The 18,273-nt window shown below is 42.0% G+C and overlaps 1 protein-coding gene across 1 annotated transcript; it reads right to left on the minus strand.

Annotated features, from left to right (window-relative positions):
- Positions 1-679: 679 nt before the first annotated feature.
- Positions 680-1,078, minus strand: LOC138883864 (uncharacterized). Its single transcript, XM_070164582.1, has one exon. The coding sequence runs from the start codon at positions 1,076-1,078 to the stop codon at positions 680-682; it is 399 nt and encodes a 132-aa protein (XP_070020683.1).
- Between the last annotated feature and the right edge of the window lie 17,195 nt (positions 1,079-18,273).

Consider the following 18,273-nt stretch of genomic DNA (forward strand, 5'->3'; position numbering starts at 1 on the left):
CCATGATACAGTGCTACCAATCTTTTCTTGTCAATCAGACTTAATTGCTCCAGACGGATTTAGACCCACCCATCATCATCATCACCATCATCATCTCGGCTTCTGCAACAATCCGAAGGGATGAAATTTCAACTTCCGTGGGTATCACTGCTTCAGTACCATATACCAACAAATAAGGAGTTGCACCTACTGAAGTGCGAATAGTAGTGTGATAACCCAGCATGGCAAAGGGCAACTTTTCATGCCATTGCCTGGAACCTTGCACCATTTTCCGAAATATCTTTTTTATGTTCTTGTTGGCTGCCTCGACAACTCCATTTTCCTTGGGGCGATACGGAGTGGAATTCCGATGCGTAATCTTGAACTGTTGGCATACTTCTTTTATCAAATGACTGTTAAAATTAGCACCATTGTCTGTGATGATTACCTTTGGGATTCCGAACTAACAAATGATATTTGAATGAACAAAGTCGAGCACTACCTTCTTGTTCACAAATTTGAAAGTTTTAGCTTCAACCCACTTAGTGAAGTAGTCAATGGCCACCAGAATGAACCTGTGCCCATTGGATATTGCTGGCTCAATTGGTTTGATAACATCCATACCCCAAGCAACAAAGGGCCATGGTGCAGACATTGTGTGCAATTCAGATGATGGAGAATGAATCAAATCTCCGTGTACCTAGCATTGATGACAGTTGTGCACAAAGCTAATGCAGTCTCTCTCCATGGTGAGCCAATAATACCCTGCTCGAAGAATCTTCTTTGCCAAAACATATCCACTCAAATGTGGCCCGCAGACTCCGGAATGCACTTCGGTCATAATAGTCGTGGCTTGTCTTGCATCTATGCATCTCAACAATCCAAGATCTGGAGTTCTTTTGTACAAAACTCCTCCACTGAAGAAAAATCCACTTGCAAAACTTTGAATTGTTCTCTTTTGATCCCCTGTGGCTTGTACCAGGTACACCCCTGACTTGATGTACTCCCTGATATCGTGGAACCAAGGTTCATCGTCGAGTTCTTCTTCCACATGAATATGCAAAGGGTCAATATAAGCCTTATCTGGATGGTGTAACATCGATGCCAGAGTGGCCAAGGCGTGGACAATCTCATTGTGGATCGTAGGGATATGCTTGAACTCTACTGATCTGAACTACTGACAAAGATCTTGCAAACATTGTCGATACAGTATGAGTTTCAAATCTCGGGTCTCCCATTCTCCCTGGATCTGGTGCACTAACAGATCTGAATCTCCCAAAACCAATACTTCCTGGACTCCCATGTCCACGGCTAACCTTAAACCCAAAATGCATGCTTCGTACTCGGCCATGTTGTTGGTGCAATAGAAATGAAGCTAAGCTATGACAGGGTAGTGGTACCCTATTTCAGAGATGAGTACATCTCCTATTCCAACGCCTTTCATGTTAGCGGCCCCATCAAAGAAGTGTTTCCAACCGGGCTTTTCATCCTTCTCGACCTCGTCAATATGCATTACCTCTTCATTAGGAAGTAAGTCTTTAAAGGTTCATATTCTTCATCCACCGGGTTCTCGGCCAAGTGGTCGGCCAAAGATTGGGGTTTCATCGCCGTCTGAGTCACATATACAATGTCAAACTCTATGAGCAAAATCTACCACTTTGCAAGACTTCTTGTAGGCATGGGCTTCTAAAAGATATACTTTAAAGGATCCAGGCGAGAAATAAGGTAAGTAGTGTAGGAGGACAAATAATGCTTCAACTTCTGTGCTACCCAAGTCAGGGCGCAACATGTCCTTTCAAGGGGAGTATACTTAACCTCATAAGATGTGAATTTCTTGCTGAGATAATAGATGACTTGCTCTTTCCTGCCAGTGATGTCATGCTGACCCAACACGCAACCAAATGAATTATCCAAGACTATTAAATAAAGAATCAAAGGTCTCCCAAGTTCTGGTGGGACCAACACAGGGGGTTTGACAAATACTCTTTGATCTTATCGAATGCTTCTTGGAACTCGTCAGTCCATTTGACCACAACATCTTTCTTTAGTAGCTTAAAGATGGGCTCACAAGTTGTCATGAGCTGAGCAATAAACCTGTTGATGTAGTTCAGCTTCCCTAGCAGACTCATCACCTCGGTCTTGTTCTTTGGCGGTGGCAATTCCTGGATAGCTTTGATCTTTGACAGATCCAACTCAATGCGCTCCCGACTGACTATGAATCCCAACAGTTTCCTAGATGGAACACCAAATGCACACTTTGCAGGGTTGAGCTTAAGATTGTACCTGTGGAGCCTCTGAAAAAACTTTCTGAAATCTCTGACGTGGTCAGACTGCTTCCTGGACTTTATGATCACATCATCTATGTAAACCTCAATCTCCTTGTGTATCATGTTATAGAATATGGTAGTCATTGCCCTTATCTAAGTTGCCCCAGCGTTTTTCAAACCAAATGTCATAACTCGGTAGCAATATGTTCCCCATGGCGTGATGAATGTCGTCTTTTCCGCATCTTCCTCATCCATTAATATCTGATGATACCCCACATAGTAGTCCATAAAAGATCCAATCTCATGCTTGGCACAATTATCGATCAAAATGTGGATATTCGGCAGTGGGAAGTTATCCTTTGGACTTGCTATGTTGAGATCATGGTAGTCAACACACACTCAGGTCTTACCATCTTTCTTTGGCACAGGCACAACATTGGCTAACCACGTGGGATACCGTGTGACTCGAATGACCTTTGCATCAAGTTGCTTTGTGACTTCTTCTTTAATCTTCACGCTCATGTCAGTTTTGAAGTGCCCCAACTTCTGCTTGACGGGAGGGAATGTTGGATCAATTGGTAATTTGTGGACCACCAAATCGGTACTCAAGCCTGGCATGTCATCATACGACCATACAAAAATATCCTTATATTCAAACAATTCTTTAATTATTTTTCCCCGATTTGTGGTTCAAGATGGACACTTATCTTAGTTTTTCTCACATTATCTGGATCCCCTAGATTGATTGCTTCCGTATCATTCAGGTTAGGCTTGGGTTTCTCTTCAAAATGATTTAGTTCCTTACTAATCTCTTCAAAGGCCTCATCCTCATCATATTCTGATTCATCATCACACTCTATTTTTTGGATTATTATTTCAGAATTAGATTGACTTTTAAGACTTGGCCGAAGATTCCTCATGCATGTCATGTCATTGAAACCAGCATAAAAAGAACTGTACAGAGAAGAAAAGAAAACAAAAATAAAACTATCAGGAATGATGGAAAAGGAAAATTGCATTTCATTGAAAATAAAGGATAACAGGGTTTGTACATCAACAAGCGAAAAATAAAAATTTGGGTCACAACCCTGGTATGACCCATATAGAAAGGAAAACAAAACAAACTACCAAGACTCCTTCTGAGTGGGGAGAGGAGTAGCCTTCCAATTGTTAAGCTTTACATTCGGTCCGACAAACTGCACGTCTGCTTTGCTAGAACCTTTTCCAACTTCTACCATGTTCACATCATCAAACAACCTCTGGAACCTTTCAATTAACCCTTCATCAATGTCAACCACAGAACTTGGAACTGTCGTCACTGTGTGTTTCCTGGCATCAGGCTTGACAAAAGACCTGGAGAGATGCACGATAGGCTTTGAAAGTGCCCACGCCTTCTGTTTCAACCTTCTAGCCCTTTTCACATCTGCCGCTGTGGGTTTGAATCTAAGACCGAACGTACCCAAGTTTTCAGGGAGGGACACTGGCTATATGATACCCTGCAAGGATGCACCTAGACCTTTACCTGGCACAAAGCCATTTTTCAGCATTTCAGAGGCCACCATGACGGATGCAGAGGCTATCTTTGGAGTTGGAGCACATTTCCCTTCTGGAAGCTTCTCGACCGGCACTGTTTCAAAAACTTGATAAACCCAAGGCCCTTTGTCATCTTCAGCCTCAATGAATGGGACGGGCGCATCACTGTGAGCACACAAATTCTCCTCACCATGCACGACGATCTCTTGCCTATCCCATTCGAACTTGACCATTTGGTGTAAAATGGACAGGACTGCTTTGGCGGCATGTATCCAAGGCCGACCTAATAGGAAATTGTAAGAGACAGCTACGTCCAGTACCTGGAACTCCATGGTGAATTCCACCGGTCCTATTGTCAATTCAAGCACTATATCACTAACCGAGTCTTTTCCTCCATCGTCAAAACCTCGGACGCATATGTTGTTCTTGTGAATTCTATCATCATCAATTTTTAACTTGTTCAGAGTAGAGAGAGGGCAGATGTTTTCACTGGAACCATTGTCAACTAACACCCTGGTGACCACAAAATCTTCACATTTTACCGTAAGATAGAGAGCTTTGGTGTGTTTAGTACTTTCCACAGGCAACTCGTCATCAGAGAAGGTAACCCTGTTCACCTCAAATATTTTGTTGGCGATCTTCTCCTTATGGTTTTCACTAAAATTTTGTCAGTGACATGAGCTTCGTTCAGAATTTTCATCAGGGCCCAACGATGCTTATCTGAGTGGATCAATAATGATAGCAAGGAAATCTGAGCGGGCGTCTTTCTCACCTGCTCCACGATGGAATAATCTTGTACCTTCATTTTCCTCAGGAACTCCTCCGCCTCTTCTTCAGTGACTACTTTCTTTACTAGAACTGGATTACCTCTGGATGTTTTGGCTTTTCTTAACTCTTTCGGGGCAAAGCATCTCCCTGAGCGAGTTAATCCCTAAGTCTCATTGACTTCTTCTTTCACTTCCTTTCCCTTATAGGTCACTATCACCCGTTCATAATTCCATGGGACAACCTTGGTGTTGATTACTGGCAACTGGATTACAGGCTTGATGATGATAGGGTCCGTACGGGCACCCTCAACAATTATGACAGGCTTACTCACCAACCCTAGCACGACCACTTTTGACCTATCTTGCTTTGCTACTGCATCATTAGGGGATCTTTTCTTAACTACCACAGATGGCTCACCGTTTGCCATGCTCAACTTGTTCACTAATCCTTCAACCGTTAGTTTTTTAACTGGCTTGACCTCACTGGACCGAATCATCATGACAGACTGTGAAGGTTTCTTGGGTTCCCCCCTTATGTACTATCTTGATCATGTTTGTCTCCTCATGGGTTGGTAATGGGTTCTGATTGATGTTGGGTGCCTCTGGAGTTTGGACTTCAATCCGATTTGTGTTGATGAGCTCCTGGATGGCATTTTTTAGGTGCCAACACTTCTCTGTATCATGCCCCAGAGTACCAGAACAATATGCACAGCTCAAGGAGTAATCAAGATTCTTTGGAGGAGGGTTTGGCAATTTCGACTCAGCATATCCAACTGCCTCAATCTCTAGAACAAACTGGTATAAGACTCCCCCAACAGGGTGAAAATTTTCTTCCGCTGCAATCTCTCATTTTTGAATGCTGGATTGGTTTCAGAAACCTGGGCTGGCAGGGTTTTGGTAGGCTCGTGGGGGTAGGTAAGCATTTTGTGGAGATGGGTAGGTGTTTTGTGGTGTTGGGGCATGCCATTATGAGTAGGAAGGAGGTTGAGTATATGACTGGGGGTGGTGGACAGAAATCTGAGGGTCTGTGATGGGAAGTAATATCGGGGTGGATTATATGGGGTTTGGGTGTAGGTTCGGTGATGGGGTCTAGGCTGGGTATAATGGTGTGACAGGCCCCTCGATCCAAACCATGATCCTGAATCAACTGTCGCCACATCTTCTTTCTTCTTCTTTCCGATCACTCCTCCAGTACCATTCTGAATGGCTTAGGTAGTTTCTTTGATGGCCGAATAACTCATGATTTTGCTTGATTTAATCCCTTCTTCCACCATGCCACCCATCTTCACTACCTCGTTAAAAGACTTTTCTATGGCCGATATCAAATGGCCAACGTAAGTAGGCTCCAGAGCCTACAGGAAGTACTCCACCATTTCGCTCTTCTCCATCGGGGGTTAACTCTTGCCGCTTGTTCTCTCCAGCGAAAGTCGTATTCCCTGAAACTTTCACTAGGATTCTTCTCAATCTTAGTCAGAGACAAACGATCTGGGACAATCTTGATGTTGTATTGGAAATGAGAAGTGAATGCTTGGGCCAAATCATCCCAGGTATACCATCTATTGTGATCCTGACGAGTGTACCACTCCAATGCCGCGCCGCTCAAACTCTGGCATTTGCCGCTAGCTCCTCTCATTTTACTGCACAATCCCCTCAAATGGGCCACCGGGTCTCTATGCCCGTCATACGAATCAAACTTCGGCATCTTAAACCCCACAGGTAACTGAACATTGGGAAATAGACACAAATCTTTGTAGGCTATGCTCACCTAGCCTCCCAATCCCTGCATGTTTCTGAACGATTATTCTAGGCTTCTTACCTTCCTGAAATCTCCTCCTGCTCTAGGTTTTTAGATGGTTTCTCAGTCTCAACTGGGAGTTCGAAATGAGGAGTGTAGGAGTAATGATCTCGGGCCTTGAAAGTAGGCTCCAGGGGATAGTATTGGTTATCTTGGGTCTAGAATAAGGGCTCACTAGAGGATCTATGGAGTGTAGCGGGTGGGGGTTCCACGAAAACAGGGGTGGCTGGTGGAGGGGGGTATGGGATTGGTTTAGCTAATGGTGTTTGTGTAGTTTGGGATGTGGTGCTTTGATAGAAGCCTGAAGATGAATCAACAGTGGGAGGTTCTTGGGACTGAGCCAGTGACTGGACGAAAGCAGGGTTGGCGGGGTATGGTGGTGGTGGATGCCCTTTCATCCATGACTGGTACATCTCTGCTATTTGGTGTTTCAATTTATGTATCTCCTCTTTCAGATTAACATCAGACTCTTTCCCCTCCCTTGACGGATCAATAACACTTGCATCCAGTTCTTGGACAACCATGATCAACTTGTCTTCGGACCTGGTATTGTACGGGTGAGTTGCCAGAATGCCAAACAAACTAACCACCTGCCTGAACTTGATGACAACAAGCAAACTTGTTAGCGATTAGAGCTTAACAGATAGGCAACCGCACATTGGGGATGCAGTGCACCTAAGCAGTTAACCATTTCTATTATGCATTTGAACAGCCGCTTGCGTCATCCCGGCTTTCACTAACTTTCCTTTCGCAATTTCTTTCTTCTTTTTTTTTCTTTCCTGCTTTTCTTTGTTTGATTCTTGTTTTTATTCTTTCATTCTCTCATTTCTCCTCTCTTGTTTTGCCACTATTTCTTTCCCACAGTTTTTCTTGTTTTCTCTCTTTTTTTTCTTCTTTTTCTTTTTTATTTCATGGTTATGATCGAATCCTATAGGGATTGCCTACGTATCATGATGTCGCATGAATCAGACCAAGTATAGTTCTGGGGATAATTGTAAAATAAAAGAAAGATACATTTTTTGGGTTTTCAATTTTTTCATAAAATAAAAGCAAAACATCCTGGTTACAATGACTTCTCCTACATAATTTAATCATAAAAACTAACAGACTCGAAAAGGTGGACTAACAGACTCCAACAGAAAAATGAAAATACAGACTCAAAAATGGACTAGCAGACTCTGGAAGAACGATGAAAATACAGACTCGAATGAAAATCATGAATACATAAGTGCCTCAATTACTGCTCCAGGGGCCCGCGGGACATCAATCGGTCTAACCGCGGGCCTATGCACCATATCTTCTTGAAGGCGAAATAGGTCATCCATGATCTGTCGGACAAAAATCATAACGGAAGCGAAGAACATGGACCTGGTCATGTCTTCACATTCGTTGCACTTCATCACAATGTAGTCCGCAATGCTCCTAATACTTTCTCTAATAATACCTTTCTCTTGTAGAAACCATCCAATCTGCTGCGATCTGGCCCCAAAACTTGTTCAGTTTGTATGATTTTGCTCTTGAAGCTATTGCAGGTCTTTTTCTAGCTACGACATCAGGGCGTAGCAGTGTTCTCTTTCTGCTTTGAAGCTCTTTGTTTGTTTGGCCATCTCGTTCTCGAGGGTAGTTAGTTTTTTCTTCAAATTGGTGGCTTCTCCCTCATATCTCCTTTTTAATTGCCAGACAAACTCTGATCGTCCCTCTGCGTTCTTTGCTAACTGTGCCCGGGCTCTCGCCAGATTACCCTCGGATTTTTCCAAATCATCTACGCACTCAGCTATTTTCCTCCTAAGACCATTTATGAGTCTTTCATCCTTTCTGCTCCTTTCCTGATTCTCAGCAGCTATCTTCATTTTTTGGATCTGGGCTCGAAGGGCCTTGTTTTTCTTGGGCCAATTTCAACTTCTCCCCTTCATCGGCCGTGGCCTGTACACTTTTGTCAAATTTAAGATCTCGGATTTGCCCCTCCAATTTGCTTATTATGGCTCTGTAGCTTGCCTCTTTTGCCAACCAATCTCATTGCTCATGTGCCCCATCAGTGAATTGTTGGACATGGGGCCTTTTGGCGGGCCGTTCGGGCTCTTGATGGACTTGAGACCTTTTACCGTACCAAGTTGTGTAACTAGGCTCCAACTCTCCTCTAGACAGATCCCGTACCTAAGTCTTTGGCTCTAGGAACCTACATTGGTGCCAGATTCGGAGCACCTTTTCTTCCGGGAAAACAGCTTTTGGTCCTAGTTCGATGACCTGTCGACTCAAATCCTCATCATGCGGGATAGTCTGGTACCTACCTAGCTGGCATAGAACTCTGTGTGGGGCATAAGGCTGAATGCTCCGGAGACCCATCAATAGAAGAAAACATACTTCGACCGACATGTAAATGACTTCACTGACCGGGAGCAACCCGAATGTCCATTCGATCTTGCTTAATGTCAGGGAGCTCAAATGTGCAAACCATGCTTCCGTACCATCCGGAAACTCATGGCCCTCCACCCGATTTTCATGTTTTTCAATGCATTTAAGATCGGTTATACCACAGTTCAGGTACCCCGGACGGTGGCAGAGGTGTTCCTCCATCCAGAGTTGTAGAAGCATATTGCACCCCTCAAAAAACATTCCTCTTTCTCGGCAAACAATTAGAGCTCGGTAAATATCCGCCAAGATCATCAGTACAATGGTGCCATTAGCCTTTTTAGTCATGAAGTCGGCTATTCCCACAAGCCCCAATTCTATGTTTCCATCCTTTCTTGAGCAAATTAAAATGCCCAGGAATGCCACTATAAAAGCCAGCCCCCATTGAGCTTCCCACTTATCTTTGTTCCTCGAATGAGTAAGATCCGTATCTGGAATCTCAAAACCGCGGGGATTCCCGTAACGTCGATACAAGAAGTAGAATGTGCAGAATCCCTCAGCCAAATTTCCGTCTTTAACTTCCCGACTGATGCTTAGAACATCCAGAAACTTATGAGGAGTCACCATTCTAGGTTCCACTAGGTATTAATTTCAGAGATTTCCACTAAAACCAGCGTAGCCCGCTATTTCCTCAAACATAGGGGTTAGCTCAAAATTAGCAAAATGGAACACATTATGCGCTGGGTTCCAAAAGGGTATCAAAGCCTCAATTATATCCTTCCTTGGCTTAATCTTCAGAAGACCAACAAGACCGCCCAAAGCTTTTATCACAGTATCTCGGCTGACTTACCCTAAATCATTGCACCACATATGGATTTCTAATAGGATTTCATCGAGGACTGTGAAAGGTTCATTTTCAATCATGCTCATCCTGTACATTTATTTAAAGTGATCGGTTAAAAGACCATGATTTACTTTGACTAAAGAGAAAATTACCAATTTCGAAAATTGCAATTTAAAACAAAGCACTTTTGCAAATACAACCCTTCAGCCCCTCATGAAAGAAGATTTGAGGGTTGTGTTTGCTAATGAACCAAAATTTGAAAAAGGACCTTAGGTGTCTATTCTTGCAAAAGCAGCCTTCCAGTGCCCTTTTGGGGCATTTTGGCTATTTTGGACAAGAACAACATTACCTAATTTATTTATGACAAAATAGTGACACTTCATATATTTTTTTGGGTTATTTTTTGCAAAAATAGAGTTGGACCCGATGAGGGTTGCCTACGTATCCCACATCCGATGAGAATCAAACTTGCGTAGTTCGGTCAATTTTGACGCAACAGAAAACAAAAACATTTGAAATAGCTTTTTTTTTCTTTTTTTTTCGAAAATTCGGTAGAGTTTCAGGATATTTTGGACACTAGGTTTTCACAGGTGGGTAATTTCCTCTCTCTCTCACCTCAATTTGGTTTTTCTCAATTTTTATCCCCTATTCTAGAAGCCGGTCAACATGCAATCCAAGTCAAATAATTGTGCAAGTAGCAGGTAAGATGCATCAGGATGGTATTTTGATTTCGGGTACACCTGTCCTAGACGGACCCAACCCCTGTGTTGAGTCCCTAAAGTCAAATGCACGTGATGGAAACAAGTGTTCATACTAGGGATATGGTATGAGGCTATGTTATACTAGGTTTGAAAAACTGGGTTTATTTGTTCTAGACCTGGCTTGCCCGAGCAGACAGCTCGAGCCGAGGGGGGGCAGCGTATCGGGAATACAGAAGCTTCACCGGCTTTGCAACTTGCCCGAACCTCGTTCTAAATTTGGGATATGACTCTAACAAAAGAGAAGCTACACGAAGTGCACCCTTATCAGATGATTTAGAAGACTTAGAGAGAGGAGGGTTTCGCAACAATTTATATACAGTTCAACAACATCAAAGCGGTAAAAATCAGCATTTAGCACATTAGGCCCAAACATGTAAATAAAACCAGATAATAAATAAATCCAAATATAACAATTATTCTAAGCTCGAATTCTTGAACCCTGAACCAGAGATTCTGGGTTCTTGTCGCCAGCAGAGTCACCAGAGCTGTCACAACTCCTTTTTACTACACCCGTAAGGGTATAAGGAAGTTCTTTCCAATTTAAGTGACAATCGAAACGAGATTATTTTGTTTATTCAGAGTCACCACTTGGGATAATTTATGGAGTCCCAAGTCACCGGTTCAAATCCCGAATCGAGGAAATATTGACTCTATTTTATAGTCCGCGAACACAGAAATCCAGGTAAGGAATTCTGTTAACCCGGGAGAAGGTGTTAGGCATTCCTGGGTTCTGTGGTTCTAGCACGGTCGCTCAACTATTATTATTGGCCTATTTATCTGATTTCAAAACACTTTTAAACCTATATGCCTTTTTAAATTTAAAACCGTTTTTATTTATTTAAAATTAATTCAAGGTTATTTAAAACACATCGCAAGCCACGCAACATGAAATGCACCCGTGATTCACGACACGTTCTACTTAACCTTATTGGAAATTAGAACCGAGTCACATGAAATGTACACCCGGATTTTAGTAATAGCCGTGATAATTATAACTAACGCGCCTAAATCAAACTACAAAGTTCATGTTTTAATATCTAAGTTATAACATTTGTGAGGGCCACAAATAATGGGTTTTGTTTGCGTATGGCGCACCTCAAATTATTTTTAGAGGAAAAGGATTTGTATATTTTTGTAGGTGGCAAACTAAAGATGCTCTTACTTTAATCTAATTTTAAATTAGGTATCATAACCACGTCACGTAAACCGTACCCGTAGTTGTAATAATTAAATATGTGCCTAACTTAAACTACGAGATTCATAATTCTAAGAAGAATGAAAGAACCAGAGAGTATAAATGATTAGCCTTGGCTTGCAGCCGGCTAATAGTAGTAGAATAACACAGAGATTTTAAGTAAGAGAGGGGTTTTTTGAAAGCCAATTGTGTGTGTCCTTTGAGAAAGATTTAGCGTATTTATAGTTGAAAGTAGGTAGTGGAATAAGGTGAAAATCATAGTAGTAAACTAATTTAAGAATTCAGAATCAATCACTTCAAAGAATCAAGGAAGTACTTCCGTGAGTTAAGGGAGTCAGGGCCAAATGGGAAGATTCAGTACCATATAAGGGAGGAAGGGAAATCAGTGCATGATTAAATAAGGAAAGTGTGAAGATTCAGTAGGCATAAAGTAGTCAATTAGGACCAAATTCAAAATGACCTAATTAAGGAAAGACTAAGTAAAACAAAGTACCATAGTAAATAAGGTAATGCAATCAGTTAATTCAAATAGACGAGTAGAATTCCAGGACTTTGAAGAAAAATGTTTCAATTACCAAAAGTTAAGGAGAATCAGAATCAATCATAGGGAATCATGATTCTGCATTCCTCAACATATAAATAAAGACGATTGAACAGAAGTAGCAAAAAACAAAGTCGATTATATAGGCAGAAAGAAACAAAAGATGAGCAAACACAGTCATGTAGAGGTGATGTAAGTAGGCTAGAGATTCAACAGAATGTATTCGAAGCATGGTGACCACAAGAGATTAACAAGAATCAGGTACACAGGCTAACACACAGAAACGAAGTAAAGGAGAGTCATGCTAACACACAGAACCAAAGTGGAGAACATCATGCTAACACACAGAAGAAGAGTAAAGAAAATCAAGCTAACACACAGAAACAAGTAAAGAAAATCAGGCTAACACACAGAAACAAGTAAAGAAAATCTTTAAGAAATTAGGGCTTTTTAACAGAGTTGAGTTAAAAAGCAGTAAGAGCTTAGAATCGGTCGAGATAAACAAGGAAAAAGGTCTAATCATAAAGAAATCAGTCGAAACAGGTATAGAAAGAACTTCGAAAACCCTAGTTTTCAAAAGAAGTAAAAAATGGTTTAGAGTAGAAGGTCTTTCAGGAAAAAAAACTCGAGAATAAGCAAATCACAAGGAAATAGGCTTAAAGCATAAAAATAACACAGATCTGAGAGATTCAGAAGAGAGTCAGGGTTTCTAAAAGAAACCCAAGTAAAATAAAAAAGAACCAGTTGAAACTTCATCGATCGTGACATATAAGGTGTGATTTTGCCCAAAAACACACCGGAGAACCCATAAGTAATAGAAACAGAAACCCTAGGTCAAATCGACATGGCCTAGGATCCTTGAAAGCCTTAGGGATGATGAGCAGACTGATGAGAGACCCATTGGAGGCTTGGGTTGAAAAGGATAGTCGACGGAGATGACCGGAGACGGAGGGAAGTGGAGGAGTCTAGGGTTAGGTTTGAGAGAAGAGTGGAGATGAGAGAGCATCGGAAGGCGGCACCTTTGGAGAAATGAATTAGGGTTGGGGGTCGTTTGGAAATTAAAAAGTAAAGGAATTACTTGGACCGTTGATCTAGGAGATCAACGGTCAAGATTTGAACGGGTATATGGGTTTCGGATTTGGGTAAGGGTTAATAGGGTGTGGGTCTGATTTTTAATTGTAAAATTGGGCTGGGAATTGGGGTCCGATTTGGCTATAATTGAAAGCCAATTTGGCTATAATTTAAATAGCCAGTTTTTCCCTATTTTAATTTATAAAAATAATAGATAATTTATGAAAAATGGTTTAAGGTGCCAAAATGATTTAAAAATACATAATTAACAATCTTAAAATACAAAATCCAATTTTTTGCATATAAAACATAATTAAATCTTAAAATGGGCTAACATTGCAATTATATGCAATTAAGCTTTAAAAATACCAAATGTAATTGTAAAAATACATAAAAATTACATTATCCATATTTTGGCATAAATATAGAAATTAAATATATGAATTATCGAAAAAATAATTTTGGAAATAATATTTTGAGGATTTTATGGGTAAAAAGGGAGAAAATAAACCAATTTAAACCCTTAAAAATTATGGAAAAAATAATAAAACCTTGTGCATGCTTATATATGCATATGTATGCCATTTTAAAGGTATTTATGCTTATTTAAAATATATAAGAAAAAATTAGGTATCAACAACTGCCCCTCTTTACCCGTGAAGGATGAAAGAGTTTTCGGGTAAAGGCATGATGGCTAATTTTGACCAGATGGGATGTTTTGAAAGACAGAGACCAAGCTCCGGTTTCTGAGTTGCCTATATATCCCTATTTTTATAGAAATCGGGCCATGTGTAGTTCAGGATTCACCTGAAATTTTGTAAGAACGGACACGAGATGTGGAAGCAGCTACAGTGAGCATTTAAGGCTCGGGATGGTTGGAGGGAACTGGAGCAAGATCGCTCTTGCTAGGATAGCGGTTGCTTAGTGGTTACCTGCAGATAAAAGATTCTACAATCGTATTTGCGAAAATTTAAACATGATGCAAATTCCCTTTGGACCATGAAGGTTGTCTCCGGACGGATAAAGATACGTCCTTAGACCATGATGTCTTGGTCCATGAATTGTTTAATGAGGGATTTGAAGGCCATGAGATGATGTTCTCAGGCCATGAAAATGGTGCCTCCGAACCATGACACCTTTGAATAATGGTATGCAAATTTGAGAGATCCTCAGGCCATGACATGGTGTCTTCAGGCTGTGAGGATGGTGCCTTTAGACTATGATGCCCTTGGACAGATTGGCGATGTTTCAGCCCATGAGATACAATAATATGATGCTAAAATCAACAAGACAAGGCTTAGTCTTGTGAGGTTGAGGGCAGAGCTTAGCCTGAAAGAGGAACAAATAGATAGTGCCGGAGAGACAATACTTAGTCTCGACAAATAAAGGTGATGTTGGACTTATGCAAAATAGGAGCCAGAGCTTAGCCTCATTCAAGATTTGGGGCATGGCTTAGTCCCATGCAAATGGAAGGCAATGCTTAGCCTTATGCAATATGAATTGAGCGTTTATTTTGAAACAAAGAAATCTTAAAACAAAATTGCTGGAAATTTAAAAAGCCTTGAATGGCTATAAATTCTACCAAGCTACCTAGGGACTCGGCGAGCACAGGATGGTGTAATGGTCCAGTTCCTGAGAACGACTCCCTTTGCCACAGTCTGAATGGAGAGGCCATCTTTCTCCTCCTCCTCAAATATGGCACTGTTGTCCATATCCTCATCTTCCAAGAACAAATCCTTCAGCCCAGCTAGTGCTTCTTCTTCAGCAGTTCCCTATATTGTATCTGCCTGATGGAAATCCTATTCTAAACGGGGTATCGGTTGCTCAAGAGGGTAATACGGTCCATGCCATGGAGGCAACCATTCCCTATACTCTTGCCATTTATACTGGTATCCGAGCCCAAAGGTAGTACCATGATTTTTTAGCCGTATTGGCTTGGTGATACCCTAGAGGTTCTTTCCTAACCCTTTGCCGGGTTCATATGACCATGCTAGTATGCTTTCTATTTTGTTACTCCACCACTTATCCTTCTCGACGGCATTTACCCGTTCAATGTGATGATAGGTTTCTCCTCCCAGCCTTCTTTTATGTCCAATGGCCGGAATGGTTTGACTGATGTAGATGGGATTACTCCCATCTCCATGAATGATTACCTCCTGGCGGTTCCATTCAAATTTCACGACTTGGTGTAGTGTGGATGGCACAGCTCCAGCAGCATGGACCCATGGGCGACCCAACAAAAGATTATATGAAGTGGGTATGTCAAGCACTTGGAATTCAATGTCAAACCAAGTTGGTCCCATTTGCAAGCAAAGGTTGATCTCCCCGATCATGGCCCTCTAGGACCCATTGAAAACCTTCACATTCATGCTTCTGGTCCGTATTTCAAGGAAACCTTTGTCCAACCTTTTTAGGGTATCCAGTGGACAAATATTCATACTCGAACCTCCATCAACCAGGACCCTAGCAATGAATTTGTCTTCAAACTGTACTATAATGTGCAATGCTCGATTGTGATTTAGACCTTCGGGCGGCAGATCATCTTCGTGGAAGATAATCTTGTGGCTCTCCAGCACCTGTCCGACCATGTTGGCCATTTCTCCCCCTGTGATATTACTGGGTACATAAGCCTCGCTCAATACCTTCATCAGGGCATTCTTGTGCACCTCTGAATTTTGTAGCAGTGACAGGATAGATATCTGAGCAGGGAATTTGTTCAGATGATTAACAACAGAATATTCTTTCGCATGTACTTTCCTCCACAAGTTATCTGGTCCAGTCTCAATGACATGCTGCCTAGTAGTGGCATCCTTACTTGAACCTCCCAAGTGTTTAGGTGTGTAGACTCTTCAAGTTCTAGTCATCCCTTGTGCAGCGTCAGATTCCTCTATCTTAGCCTTCCCTTTTCATCGAGCCTTGGCGACATAATCCCAGGGTATCGCCTTTGAGTTGAATGGGGGTATGGTTGACACCATCACAGTAAAAGGTGTGACCACTTTTACTTCAAATAGAGCGGGGGTGGCTACGGGCGGAGCAACTTCCACCTCGAATGGAACTGATGCCTTTACCTCAACGTCAATAGGTACCTGAGTCTGAACCATAATGGGAGTAAGTGTAACTGCAACCTTAAAATCACCATCTTCTCGGATAATCCCTATTAACCCCTCAGGGTCCCATTCCTTATTTGTTTCTACGACATGTACACCTTCACCTCTGTGATCAGGAAGGGGATTGTTGCGTACATTAGGTGCGGCTTCCTTCGCTTGTATGACCTTGTTGTCAATGAGTGTCTGAATCTTATCCTTCAATGTTCGGCACTCAGCAGTGATGTGCCCTTTCATGCCGGAGTGGTATGCACAGGTTTTGTTTGGATTGACCTATTGGGATGGATTTTCTAGTGCCACAGGAGGGATAAAAGTGACATAACTTGTGGCCTTTAACCTTCCATATAATTGGTTGATGGGCTCAGCAATGGCGGCGTATTGTTTGGGTGGCTTGCGGTCGAAATTGGGTCTTGGTTTTGAATAATTTTGGGGAGTTGGTGGTGATTGGAAGTGGGATGGTTGGGAATTATAGGTATGATGGACAGCGACTGGTTGGAAATATCTGGGAAATGAAGGTTGATATGTAGGTGGTGATGCTTGGTATGTAGGTGGAGGTGTTTGGTAGGTGGGTGGAGGTGTTTGATATGTGGACGGAGGTGTTTGATAGGTGGGTGGAGGTGTTTGATATGTGAGTGGAGTTTTTGGGCCTTGGGCCACCATTACTGCCCCAACATCTCTCTTCTTCGATATGTCGCCTGATTGGAATGCCTTATTCGTGGCTTGCAGTGCCTCAAAATTTGTTACCATCCCGTTTTTGATTCATTCCTCTATCCTTTCCCCGAGCTTGATGATATCCGAGAATTTGTGATTTTTGATGACCATCAATATTTCATAATATTGCGGATCATGTGCTCTGACGAAGAACTTATTCATCTGTTCTTCGTCCAAAGCGGGCCTGACCTTGGCGGCTTTCGACCTCCAACGAGTAGCATATTCGCGGAAGGTCTCAATGGGCTTCTTCTTGAGATTCTGGATGTAGAAGACATCAGGTGCATTTTCTGTGTTAAACCTGAACCATTCCATGAAATCTGACTCCATGATTACCCAACTGGACCATTTCTTGGGGTTCTGGCTAATATACCAAGACAATGCATCCCTGGTAAGACTCCTCATAAAGAGCTTCATCCGGATCTTTTCATATTTCCCGACCCCGACAATCTTATCACAATAAGTCCTTAAGTGAACCTTGGGATCACCCGTACTATCGAATATTTTGAACTTGGGAGGTTTGTACCTCTCTGGCAATTCCACATCGGGTTGTATGCATAGATCTTCATAGTTTAAACCTTTTATTCCCCTATCGCCTTCGACACCTTGAACCCGGCTTATTAACTTCTTGAGTTCTTCAGCAATGACCTTAATGAGCAGGTCCCTTTCGGAGGGTTCCATTGTACAGGAGATTTGCTGGGTAGAATGTGGTATAGTTTCCACGTATATGGGGTTGCTCTGATCGGTGCCATGAACCTGGGTATAGTGATGGTTATTGGTGGAGTTTTGTGGATCTGGAATGAGTGGTGGTGTATTTTTGGGAGTGTGGTAAGTGGTGGTTGGTGGGTATGGAATTGGTTGATGCTATTGTAGTAGAGTTGGTATCGGCAATGGATTGATATTTTGTGGTGGAGTTGCGTATTGATTTGGTATGGTAGGATTTTGCGGCTGTTGGTTTTGTGTGCTTTGAGGAGGTGTTGGGTTCTTTGCGTTCTGTTGGTGGATATCAGGGACATTGAGGGTGAGTGACAAGTTTTCCAAATTGTGGACCTGCTCAAGTTCTCCTTGCAGTTCTAGTATCTTTTGTTCGAGTCTCAAAACCAGGTCATTCGGGGCTGGAGTACTACGGCTATCGGAAGTTTCTGCGTTCTCAATGTTTTCCTTTTGGATTCCACTTAAGTCGTCCATCTTTGATTTCCCTCTACTTTTTGTGTTGCTTGGAGGAGGAGGAGGTGGAGGGCCTCTAGATCTGGTATGATATGCCGACGAAGCCAGTATGGATGAACCAACCTATTGGGATGGGAATAATAAAAAAAACAAAACAAAAGGTGACAAGTTAGTGGGGATCCTGAAATATTT

This window comes from Nicotiana sylvestris, chromosome 12, assembly GCF_000393655.2.
Source record: "Nicotiana sylvestris chromosome 12, ASM39365v2, whole genome shotgun sequence".
In the NCBI taxonomy this organism is placed as follows: domain Eukaryota; kingdom Viridiplantae; phylum Streptophyta; class Magnoliopsida; order Solanales; family Solanaceae; genus Nicotiana; species Nicotiana sylvestris.